The sequence below is a fragment of the Berghia stephanieae genome, chromosome 1 (assembly GCF_034508935.2).
Source record: "Berghia stephanieae isolate SIO BIC M18660-M18661 chromosome 1, UCSD_Bste_1.3, whole genome shotgun sequence".
Taxonomy (NCBI): Eukaryota; Metazoa; Mollusca; class Gastropoda; order Nudibranchia; family Aeolidiidae; genus Berghia; species Berghia stephanieae.
The window spans coordinates 33,790,220-33,802,794 of NC_088360.1; the positions used below are offsets into that span (position 1 = coordinate 33,790,220).

At 34.4% G+C, this 12,575-nt stretch overlaps 1 protein-coding gene across 1 annotated transcript in view; it reads left to right on the forward strand.

Annotated features, from left to right (window-relative positions):
• The window catches only part of LOC144972478 (neuroendocrine convertase 2-like), a 100,953-nt gene that overhangs the window by 50,126 nt on the left and 38,252 nt on the right, over positions 1 to 12,575 (forward strand). Inside the window, exon 4 of the mRNA XM_078913737.1 lies at positions 7,656 to 7,764. Coding sequence (XP_078769863.1) covers positions 7,656 to 7,764 — 109 coding nt within the window. The remainder of the gene's footprint in view (positions 1 to 7,655; positions 7,765 to 12,575) is intronic.

The following is a 12,575-nucleotide window of genomic DNA, read 5'->3' on the forward strand; positions in this document are numbered from 1 at the left end:
AGTAGTAGTAGTAGTAGCAGTAGTAGTAGTAGTAGTAGTAGTAGTAGTAGTAGTGGTAGTAGTTAGATTTATGGTATTACCTTACCTACCGGAGTTCCGTCTCCCTACAGAGGTTGAATGTCATGGAACGCCATTCTTCACGCTCAAGGGCCATTACTGAGCAGTCGATTATCTTTTTGCCAGTTGATGCCTCCACATTTCCTATCCAGGACCTCCTTGGTTTGCCCCGTGCCTTTCTGCCAGCTACTTTTCCTTTTTGGATAGTATTGTGTCTCCGAATGTGTCCATAATAAATCAGCAATCTCATTTTACCTTCTGTCAACAGTTTTCTAGACCTCTGGCCTGCATCAAAAAGAACCAGAATGTTTGATATCTTTCTGGTCCATGGTACTCTCAGAATTCTTCGGTATGCCCACATCTTTAAGGCATCGATTTTTCTTTATATCTCCTTCGTTATGGTCCATGTTTCACATGCATATAGGAATGTGGACCATACATAACATAATTTAGCCATACGTACTTATGTTTTTGTTGATAGTTTTAAACTAGTAGTGGTATTAGTAGTCGTAAAAAAAGAAGAGGAGTAGAGGAAAGAGAAGCTCAATGATCATTCTGAAGAAGAGGAATGAGGATCAAAAGAAAGAGGATGAATTCTACTTTAAGCAATGCTTCTAAGCAATAATTGATTTTCAGCAGCCCTCGATTTGTTACAATGTTGTGTGAAAACAAAGATCCTGTTCAACCACACGGTGCTCTGGTATGCGTTCATGCAAGACAATTCAATCAATGTTTGTTTTAGCTCTTGCGGAAACAGTATGTGGCCTCCAGATAAAAAGAGGTATTACAGCGTGAAACCTTAAAATATCGAACAATGTAAACAAAGCAAAAAATACAATAGGATAGACTATCTAACGTAAACTAATCTAGATGACATGTATCTAATTTTTAAAGAGATTTGAAACCCCGCGTAAATAGACATTATGATCGATATGGTTGTGTTTTTGTGTGTATGCACGCGACGCAGGTATCTAATGCGTTGGGTGATTGAGTCCAGTGTCAAGTATTGGGAAATCATTGATTTATGATTGATTTTTCAGGTTTAGATAATACTGATCAGATTATTGACTTTTACTTATCCAACCGATTGATCAAATAGAGATAGATGAATGAATAGAAAGAAAGATAGATAAATTGATGGATGAAGGATAGATGGATGGATGGACAGAGAGAGAGAGAGAGAGAGAGAGAGAGAGAGAGAGAGAGAGGGAGGGAGAGAGAGATGGATAAATAGTAGTAGATATATAGATAGATAGAGAGATGGATGGAGGGGTCGTTGGACGGCTGGTTGAGAGATATTTGGATGGATAATAGATAGAAAGATATAGATAGACCGACAGACGCATAGATAGATAGATAGATAGATAGATAGATAGATAGATAGATAGATAGATAGATAGATAGGGAGAGAGAGATAGAGAGAGAGAGAGATAGAGAGAGAGAGATAGAGATAGATAGATAGAGAGAGAGAGAGAAATATAGAAAAGGAGTGAGATAATTAAGACTCTGATTCGTGACCGTTACGAAAATAATACTGTTGAGATGAAATGATGAGGTAGTGGGAGTTTGAGTGAATCCATGCTATTCTTAAGAAAATATATTCGAAAATGAAAGACTAGTAGATGGCCCTAGGGCAAAGAATAAGAGAAAAAGATTGCTGAATAAAGGAATGGAGAACGGAATGGAGAAATGGATGAAGAACAAATTAATGAGGCGTGAGTGACGGGGAAAATTACGCCATCTCATTAGAGAATACGTGAATGAATGAGTTCATGACAGAGTTGAGTATTTGTTGACAGAATTGTTGGGAAAGATTTGGCGAAGACCGCTGAAAAGATGTACCTAATTTTCTAATATTTTGTTAGTGCGGCTATGCGGTCTTGTGGTATGACACTCGCTTTCGGATTGGAAGTTCCTGGGTTCGAGCCTCGCTCGGCGCATAGTTGAGTCCTTGGAAGAGACCCTTTACTCACATTCTCTCATCGTACTCAGGTGTAAAATGAGTACCGTCAGGTAAAACAACTTTAGTCAAATGACAACAATTTCAATATGATATTCTAAAATAATTTTTAAAAGTATAAAGCTGTAGAATTGATGAAGCGCCTTTCTTTAGTCTTACATTGATGAGAATCTTATGTTGACTCAAGTTTAAAATATCTAGACCAGGAAACTCCGGCAATTGCTTCATAGAACTGTTTTGTTTTAAATCTTGTTTAAATTATCTGAGCTCAATATGAAATCAAATACATTTTGTGTATTTGTACTGAAAATACTTGTTTGTATTATTAGCGTGATGCCTGATATATAACGTATGACCTCTAAGGATAAAGAAAAGGGAATCGATTTATGATATTTTTTTTGTTAATCTCATACAATTACGGTGGTCCATTACATTGGATGTCATACATTACCGTTTTCAACTCGAGTGCAGAAACAAATATCATGCCACTAGAATTTTGATCAAGCCTGTATCACATATTATTGTATGTAAGATAAAACGACTTTGAGGTTATAAATAGAAGCTATTATTTTAACTTTTGCTTAGTCCTTAATAACCTTTGACATCTTGATATGATGCACTCACTTCCACCACTAAAACACCGCTAAAATATACGTAGTATATGCATGTCAATCATAAATAGATATTTTACAATTATGTCATTTTGTTAATTTAAAAAATATTGATAAAATATTATGTATTCCTCTTCTCTTTCGGGAGATTTGACTATATAATCATCTCAAAATAAAAAGGACGATGATAGTAGTAATAGTAGTAGTAGTTGTTGTAATAGTAGTAGTAGTAGTAGTAGTAGTAGTAGTAGTAGTAGTAGTAGTAGTAGTAGTAGTAGTAGTAGTAGTAATAGTAGTAATAGTAGTAGTAGTAGTAGTAGTAGTAGTAGTAGTAGTAGTAGTAGTAGTAGTAGTAGTAGTAGTATGTACGTATGCATGTAATGGTGGTGGTGGTGTTGGAGTTAATAGTAGTAATGGCAGTATGTAGTAATGGTGGTGGAAGTCCAAGGTTTAAGAGCTTTCAACAAGATAAGGGTCAATCAAATCGATCGAAATTTGAAGGATTTTTTCTGGTCAAAATTTCTTTAAAAACGTTTTTTCAGAGTACAGCCATGTAATGAAGTAACTGGAGGATTTGATTTATTTGCTGGATTTGTCAACAAGCCTTAATTTTCTACCGTTCAATGAAAAGACTTTTTCAAAAATGTTTCCCAAAAGTCTTTACTCCATACATCGATAGATTAATATGGACTCCAAGTTTCCATAAATTATGATCAAATTCTGGATTTGAAAATAAGTCTCGGGTTTAACTCTTTGGGAAATACAGGGTAATTTTAATAATTTGATATCATATTTTGAAGTACGTTTTCTGAGCAAATTGTCGTATACATCAGTGATGAGACGCAACATGAAGGGATAATCATCTTTGCATGTTTATACCAAACACCATTTCAGCACGCAACAAAGATAATAACACTACAAATAACCATAACATATATAACGTAATAAACAAAGGTGAATATAACAGCTTCAAAAACCCTTCTTCAGCCAACAACAATAAAAACAAACAATAAAAACATAATATATACATCACTAAATAAAACAGATTGTAAGGCCGAGAAATATTTGTCTGCCGTCAATCTGGTTTTATAATTATGTATTTATGCTTTTATTGATTGTTGGTGTTGGTTGAAGAAGAGTTTTGAGCCCGACACGTTTCGTGTTTCGAATTTTTTCTGGGGGTTTTTAGTTTTGTTTTGTTTTTGTTTTTTTTCCTTTTTTGTTTTTTTTTTTTTTTTTTTTTTTTTTTTTTTTTTTTTTTTTTTTTTTTTGTTTTTTTTTTTTTTTTGTTTGTTTAGGTTTTTTAAAAGTTGTAATATTCACTTTTGTTTATTACTTTTTACAGTCCATAGCTTCTAGCAGCTTGGTTTCACCAGAAAATGTGATTCTTTTTTGGATCCTGATTTTTACTTGAAAGTTAGGAAAAAATAAGTAACCTGCTGTAACGTGCTGTTTCAGCTCATCTTAACTTCTTAATAACTAATAAGATTGAAACACGGGAAAATGAGATTAGATTATCTTCAAATTCTTAATATTGACATTACATAACTCTATAAGATGTAATTAGATTGCATGAGTGTCAAAACGTTATCTAATAAATTATGAAGTAAAACTGGTATAAACTGCAGTATTAGAAAAATAAAAATTGAAACGATTTTGATAAAGCTCTCTCTCTCTCTCTCTCTCTCTCTCTCTCTCTCTCTCTCTCTCTCTCTCTCTCTCTCTCTCTCTCTCTCTCTCACACACACACACACACACTTTTTCTCTCTCTTTCTCTCTCTCTCTCTCTCTCTCTCTCTCTCTCTCTATCTATCTATCTATCTATCTATCTATCTATCTATCTATCTCTATCTCTCGCTCGCTCTCTTGATTTAAAAATCAACTTGAGCAGTTATATAGTGCAATATCCACAAAATGCTTTACAAGGAGTCCCTGCCAACAGCAACATATGTAGGATGAGACATTATTTCACTTACATTCGAATCCCATGCATTAAAAATGCAAATAGTTGGAAACTTAATTTCCCATTGATGTAAGTTATTTGTGCGGCTATGTGGTCTTGTGGTATGACACTCGCTTCCGGATCGGAAGATCCTGGGTTCGAGCCTCGCTCGGCGCATAGTTGAGTCCTTGGATAAGGCTCTTTACTTACATTCTCTCACCGTACTCAGGTGTAAAATGAGTACCTGGCGTTAACAGCGTTGTCTCTGTCTGAAAAATTGTAATATCGCCTAACAGGCGTCATGTACCGTCCTACATGTTACATGTTGCTGTTGGCCAGGGACCCCTTGTACTAACTTAATTATTTACTTATTTACATACTTACTTGCTTACTTACTAACTAACTTAGTTATTTATTTACTTATTTACATACTTTCCTATTTACTTACTTATTTTTTAATTACTTACTTACTTACTTACTTACTTACTTACTTACTTACTTAATTATTTATTTACTTATTTACTTGCTTATTTACTTACTTACTTACTTACTTACTTACTTATTTACTCACTTACTTACTTATATACTTACTAACTTATTTACTTACTTATTTTCTTACTTACGTATTTACTTACTTACTTCTCTTCGTGCCAGATGGCACATAAGGCCTCAATCTCATGTTTCCATTCTACCCTGTTAAGGCCTGTGCTTCTTGCCTGACCCCCAAATTGTCCAACCTGCAGTAATATTAAATATTGCTGCTGGAAACTCAAGGAAATAAATGACAATGTGAAATTGAATGTAAGCTTCAATTTAATAAACTATAACAGATAGTATGAACGTTTCGGTTTTCGCCTTTATCAACAAAACAGGATTAATGAAACCCTACAGACGAATAAGATATTATAATAATAATAATAATAATAATAATAATAATAATAATAATAATAATAATAATAATAATAATAATAATAATAATAATAATAATAATATTAATGGACGAATATTATGTGAAAATGGCGTTGAACCCTAAACGTCCACGTTATCTGTTTGTTTTCGTTCATTAAATTGAAGTTTACATTCAATTTCACATTGTTATTTATTCAGCAATACGACACATACTTTTGAGTTTAAATGAATGACTTTTTGAGAACAGTGAGTTGTTTCTGAACCCTCAAAAACCAGAAACCTCCCAATTCTGATAAATATCCTCATCTCGGTCATTCTAATATGATACCGAGATGACACATTGAGTTACATATTAAGCTATTTTGAAAAATTACGCAAGAATTCAATGTTCATCAGTTTCTTTGACCTGAGTAATGGGGTGTCTGCCACCAAAAGTAGGGCACGAATAGCTTTTTATAGAATTGAAAAAGTGTGGACAAAGTATGAACATTATCCACACTTTATCGACTCTTGAAGAGTGTTTTTCTGTTGTTCTTTTGTTGCAAGACTAATAGTTGTTTTTTTAAATAAATTCTCTATCTTTTTTATCTATGAAAAACAGGTTAAAAATTTTTTTATCTTAGTTTTTCAAAAATAATTTGTTATCGATATTTTTCTTCGTTTCCTATGTTACAAAAACGATTTTCTACAGCTCTGTATATATTATATATAACTACATTACATGTATCCAGGCCCTGCTTGTCGTGTTTTTCATTAATGGTCTTAAAATCGATCAAAGCCCCCTGGAGCACAAAACAACCTCCTTGTCTCTCCTCCAACCGATTGTTTCGTGTTGACGACTGTTTAGCCACACTGAAAACAACTCATTATTTGATCCCACATTTTACAAGATAAGAATCACCAGCTGTTTGAAAACTGTTTTTCACAGCTTCCGGCAGATGCTTTTCTTTTATTTTGGATTGAATGGAGGGCGTTTCCGGTGTTACCGGAAGTAGATATCAAGCCCCCAGAATCGCTACTTTCCGCACAACAAAGTTGGATGACAACTTTCATAATAATAACGTCCTTTAAAATGTGAATCAGCCGATCGACTTCCTGCATTCTAGTGACCCCTTCATTTTGTAAATATTAGTAGCTCTATCTAATGTTTGGTCTTACAAAATATAAACATAGTTAGAATTAGTTTTTATTCCTTATGTCAATTTTTAAACAATGGGCGTTGGGGGGGGGTGATTATTTTTTGGGACATATTTATTGACAAGCATAATATTTTCTGGACTCTTTATTATTAATCAACACAAGAGAGGGAGGTGTTAATATGTAATAGGAAATAGTTACAAACCACCGTACGGATTATTGTTGTTTAAAATGATATCACATAAGATAACATCTATAGTTGGGGAATGGTACTACAAATTATAGAGTGGTTTTGGGGTGACAGATACAACAAGATGTCTGTAATGTGTGATGAAGATGTTGATTGATTAGAAATAATAATGAATGATGCAGAGTTTCTGGAAGACAGGAATGGATGAACGCGCAGACGCGTAAGCCGAATGAATATTAGATTAATGGGCGTTTTATATTGATGGATGAATGAATGCGTGGTTTTATTAGTGAAAGAACGATGAAAAAATATATTGAAAGATATAGAAAATAACTGCTTGAATATCGAAAAAAGACAATCCAATACAGAAAGATGGAATGTACTTGCTTTGGAACCTTTAAACAATAATTTGCTGAATGCGTGTCCAGTTGAGATATCCAATGTCACATTTTTGTCAATAATAACATATGTTGATGAACTATTGTTTCAAAATGGTACTTTGACGAAGTTAATTCGATACTCATAACGTAATGCAAATACTTAAAAGTATAAAACTTGAGTTAAGCTTATGTATTATATTAGGTCGGACAATTTTAGTTTGATAAAAGCGCACGGACCCAAAATGTGATATTTTGATCATTTTAACTATTTTTAAAAATATCACTTTCTGCCATTTCATTTTTTTCGACTTAAACATTCTGGTTTACCGTAATGGGGAACATTTTATCCTTTTCTCAGTACAATTTGCGACCACGGAATCCAGCTAGATTTGTATTTACTAATGTTTGGTTTGTTTTTCAATTTTTAAAATTCATATCTAATTCCTCTTTTTCTTCTCATTTCTTATAGATGAACACTGGCCAGTCTGGAGGAGTTGAAGGTCTTGATTTAAACGTTCTTCAGGCTTGGGATATGGGATACTCTGGAAAAGGAGTTACTACAGCTATCATGGACGACGGTAAGAATGACGAAACGTTTTGGAGTTAACCTTGATATTATGTATGTGACTAAAGCGTACTTGTTCCATAGGGTATTTTGGAAATGATAAGGTTGTGTGACCCAAACTGACTCTCTCTGCTTAGTGAACTCCAATCGCCTCACACCGAGAAATGATATAGAAAAACTGAAAAGTAAGAATATAGCAAAAATTAGATTGACGTCAACAGCCATATCCATATATTTTCGGAAATCCATTGTGTTAAAAAAAAAGTAAGATAATAAGAATGAAAACTCTCTGTCTGTACTCTGATTTGGAAATATTTCACAACTGTTTCAAAACTTAATCTGTAATTTTAGGTTTTGTTTCTATCATGGATTTCAATGCATCAGAGCCCACGGCGCATTTAATTAGTCATGGACATAATCACTTTCTAAAAAGAACAAATTCATTAAATCGCACGGAGTTTTCAGAATGAACGGAAATGACACGACGTTTTAAATTTGAGTAAATGGAAGTCCCATGGTCGGTGAAAATAGACTGGCAGGCGGAAATTAAATCTAATTTACAAAAGAGAATGTAAATTTAATTTAGAGAGATAAGTTCATGGCATTCTAAACTCATTCCATGAACGAATGCCCCATAGTGGCAATTTGCCTTGGTTTAAAAGCCTGGTTTCCCCGAGTTTGATGGATGATTATTTAATTGGTTCTAAATCTCAGTTGATTAAGGATGTTGCAATGCATATTTTTAATTGGAAAACAGCGTCATCTTTTTATCATCATTTGAGATGTAGATATGGCACAAATCAAATCTTAGTGGGCCTAACTTTAACAGCAACTAGAAACACTTGTGTCACAAAATTGGCCAGTTAAAACATTTATTCTGTATTATGCTAGCGTGTATTGATTTTGATAGGAAATATCTATCTGCAATGTAAAGTGTTTTCCAATCTATTTGTTGTTGATAATGTTAAAATACTGAGCGGGTTGCCCGAAATGTCTAAATTACCTGCAACAAAACAGGTAACTATTCGTTGTTTTTAAAAGCACAGATATGCAATGTAAAACCAAATAGCATATACTGTGTTATTTTATAAAACGGCAGTTTATTGATAACTATGCACATTATGTAGCATTATATCGTTCTCGTTTTCCATAACCTGCGATTAATTATATGTTTAAATTCTTGTCACATGATCTAGGTGTTTTTTGTTGTTTTTGTTTTGTTTTTGTTTTTTTGTTTTTGTTGGGGTTTTTTTTTTTTTTTTGGTTTTTTGTTTGTTTGTTTTTTGTTTTTTGTTTTTTGTTTTGGTTTAATTTCAAATTCAATAGGATACAGTTTTCATTGCCAATATTTCCTACTACACTTTGTCTTGGGGCTGTGTGATCTAGTGGTATGGCAATCGCTTTCGGATAGGAAGGTCCTGGGTTCGAGTATCGCTCGGCGCATAGTTGAGTCCTTGGAAAAGAATCTTTACTCACATTTTCTCGCCGTACTCATGTGTAAAATGAGAACCTGGTTGTTAACAGCGTTGTCTCTGCCCGAAAAAAATATAATATCGGCTAACAGGCGTCATGTCCCGTTCTACTTGTTACGTGTTGCTGTTGGTCATGGACCCCTTGTAAAGCGCTTTGAGCACGTTTAGTGGATATTGTACTATATAAAAGCTCAAGATTTTTTTTTATAAGTGACCCCCACATCAATCTTGTATCATCTTGGACGAGCCAGACAATAAAATGTCCAGTTAATGTCCAGTTAGTGTGATGATGTGATCTTTTGGTATGATAGTCGATTTCGGATCGGAAGTTCCAGTTCTCTGATGAGCTTCGCTCGACGCATAGTTGAGTCCTTGAAAAAAAAAATAATAAAAAAAAAAAAAAGAAAGAAAGAAAGAAAGAAAAAAAAAAAAAATTTTTTAATTAAAAAAAAAACAATATATATACATATATTATTATATTATACTATTTTCTATTAATTTAAACAGACAGAAATATGTGACCCATCGTCTCAAATTGGTGTTTTGTCGGGATAAGCTTTAACGTTGAAGCCAACATACTTTGTACCTCGGCATATGACTACATTCGTGCTTTACATTTCGTTTACCATTATGTTTTACTCAATGCTGGAAATTGAATTTATAGACACAAATAGGAAACCCGGAGTTAGATTCTATTCGTTATGATGGTGGAGAATGAATATCATTTCTTACTTAACAAAAAAAAAAAAAAAAAACAAAAAAAAAAACAAAAAAAAGTTCGTGTTTTTGTCATTTTAATTCTAAATTCAATTTTTGAAGTCATGTTCACCCCGAAATTTCCGTTTCAGTTTTTGCATTTTAAAAAATGCACATTGATTCTCCACGACAAGATTTTTTTGTTTAAAGCAACGGTCAATTTTCATATTTTGTGTCTATAAATTCAAGTATCAGCATCTAAATGATCCCGACTCACATATGCTTTCACTAAAAGGGTTTCTTACCGATGTGTATCTACTTATTTGGAGGTTTGACAACCCACATTATTGTGAGCTCATTGATGTTGTAATGTAAATACTCCCAAACCGACATAAATATATTGACCATTACAATAATTTTAAAACAAGCCCATAAATGCGTCCTTATATCAGACCTGCAAATAAAAGCACGTTGTCTCTTACAAATAGTGTTTTCATTTTCAAATCATTGTGAGCAAATAATATTACCGTCAAAATTATATGCCTGACTAATATCTCCAAAAAGTATTCGTCGTGTTTCAAATTGTGTTTTATTTAGCCGCGGATGTCATTATTGTCATTATTGTTATGGTATCGATGTGATGTAATAGGACGAAGAGCTGCTGATAACCTGTGAAGTCATGGGTTGGTTGTATGCGTGGGAAGGGGGAACGAGTAATCGATACCCGTTAACCAGGAGAGTGGAAGTATCTATTAATAACCCGAAATAATAGCGGGGCCGAGAACAAAGACTAACATCCTATAATGCCAGGGTGTGATGCTGGAACGAACCAGGGAGGCGAGGGAAAACAATAGCAGATGGGATGGGAGTTGGGGGGGGGGGGGGGGCGCCACGGGGGGGCGAATGGAACAACACGTTGCTGGTTACAGCAATTTTGATTTGTTTATCATCGAGTCTCCTTAGACCGCTTCCGGTGGTAGAAGAGCCAGTCCTTATTTTATTTTTTTATAACACAATAAAGGTATCGAGCAGAGAAGCTTCCAAAATATGTAACTTGCCTCAATCAGGTATTCTACCATACTCAAAAAAAAAAAAGCAATTTAAAAAATGGACAGAAAACTCGTTCTTCAAATATCGATCAATTAAAATAACTTTCATCTGGGTGAAAAGGTGTCCAAATATTTCGATCCAACGTCTGAATCTAATAGGTTGGATTGAACCGGATACTGCACTGAAAAATCAATTAAAGTAAAGATAGACTATGAAATCTAAGGGAAAATGGGAGGGCGGTGTTCGCACTTCCATATTCAACCTTATCCCTAAACGAAGTCTGATATTCAATTTATTTTAAAAAGTAGAATTACCTTTATTCATCCCATAGGAGAAATTTGTCTTTAGGGTCTATTCCCGAATATAAATGCAATTTTCACATTTAGATCACCCCGAAATTGTAAAGTGTGAGTTAGAAGTGGAAGAGTACTTACCCAACACGCATTGTGTGACCTCCTTATGATCCCGGGTTGAATCTGTGCTTTAATTCTGACCGTTCATCCAGTATTAATTAAGTAGTTAAGTCTTTTAGATTAAGTAAAAAGCACTTTGCAACAGACTGCTTCCTACCAAATGAGTATCCAGCAATTGGAACGGTCTTATCAATACTATAGCAACATGCATAATCTCCAGGTTTCTAGGTCGTATGGCTCTGAGAAGTAAAAAACAGAAGAAATAGAATCGGTAAACATGACGTTAACGTTGTCGACCTATATAATGACCGATAATGACCAGGCATTGGTTCAATCACCAGCTGATGAACCTTAACTTTCTCGGACAATAAACTCTCTTGATTATAGATATTATCACCTTTGATTCTTCGATCACTGGACATACATCACGGTTATTTCAGGCTAGCTACGTCAATCGTGGGATGGGTTTCATTCTTAAGGTTATTCAGTAAAATGTGGAAACTTCATGTGTACTATTAGAGTTGTCCCGGAAATTATGTCTTATGTGACGCACAATAAAAATAACACGTGAACATGGTAAAAAAGTGTTAGATGAACATCTGGAGATAATTTTATCAACACAGCTACCTTTGCCATCAAAGTATTTATTTTCCATCTTATGGACCAAAAAAGATATAACTTCTTTCTTTTTAATCCGCCTAGTTGATGCAAATGGCGTATCACATGTGTCACCAGTTAAGTTCATCGTCGTTTGTGATCACGTTTTCCTGGTCAGATTTTGTTTCTTTCAATGCCCCAAAAATGTGGGAGTTAGAAGGGGCAGAGTCAGAACTATGTGGTGGATGAGATAGAACCAATAAGCTAGGTTATGTCTGTTCTGTCGTATCTACTCTGAAAAAAAAAACAAGTTTTTAAGATTGTGGCCAGAGTAAACTCGTCCTTCACATCACTTCAAGTCACCTCTGTTTTCTGACCGCGTCGTAAAGGAAGCATAAGAGCTGGCTTTGCAGCGATTTTGCGCTTTCATGTCCTTTCTGAGGGCTTTATAATGTTTGGCGGTGCCAAATCTCCTCTCCAAAGATACTAGTTATACAATCGGTGACTCGGTACGTCTGGCAAACTTTGATCAGCCTGAACTTGTCACAGTTACCGCCCACTGGTTGGACTTTCCATGGGGAGACCCGCTGTTTGAG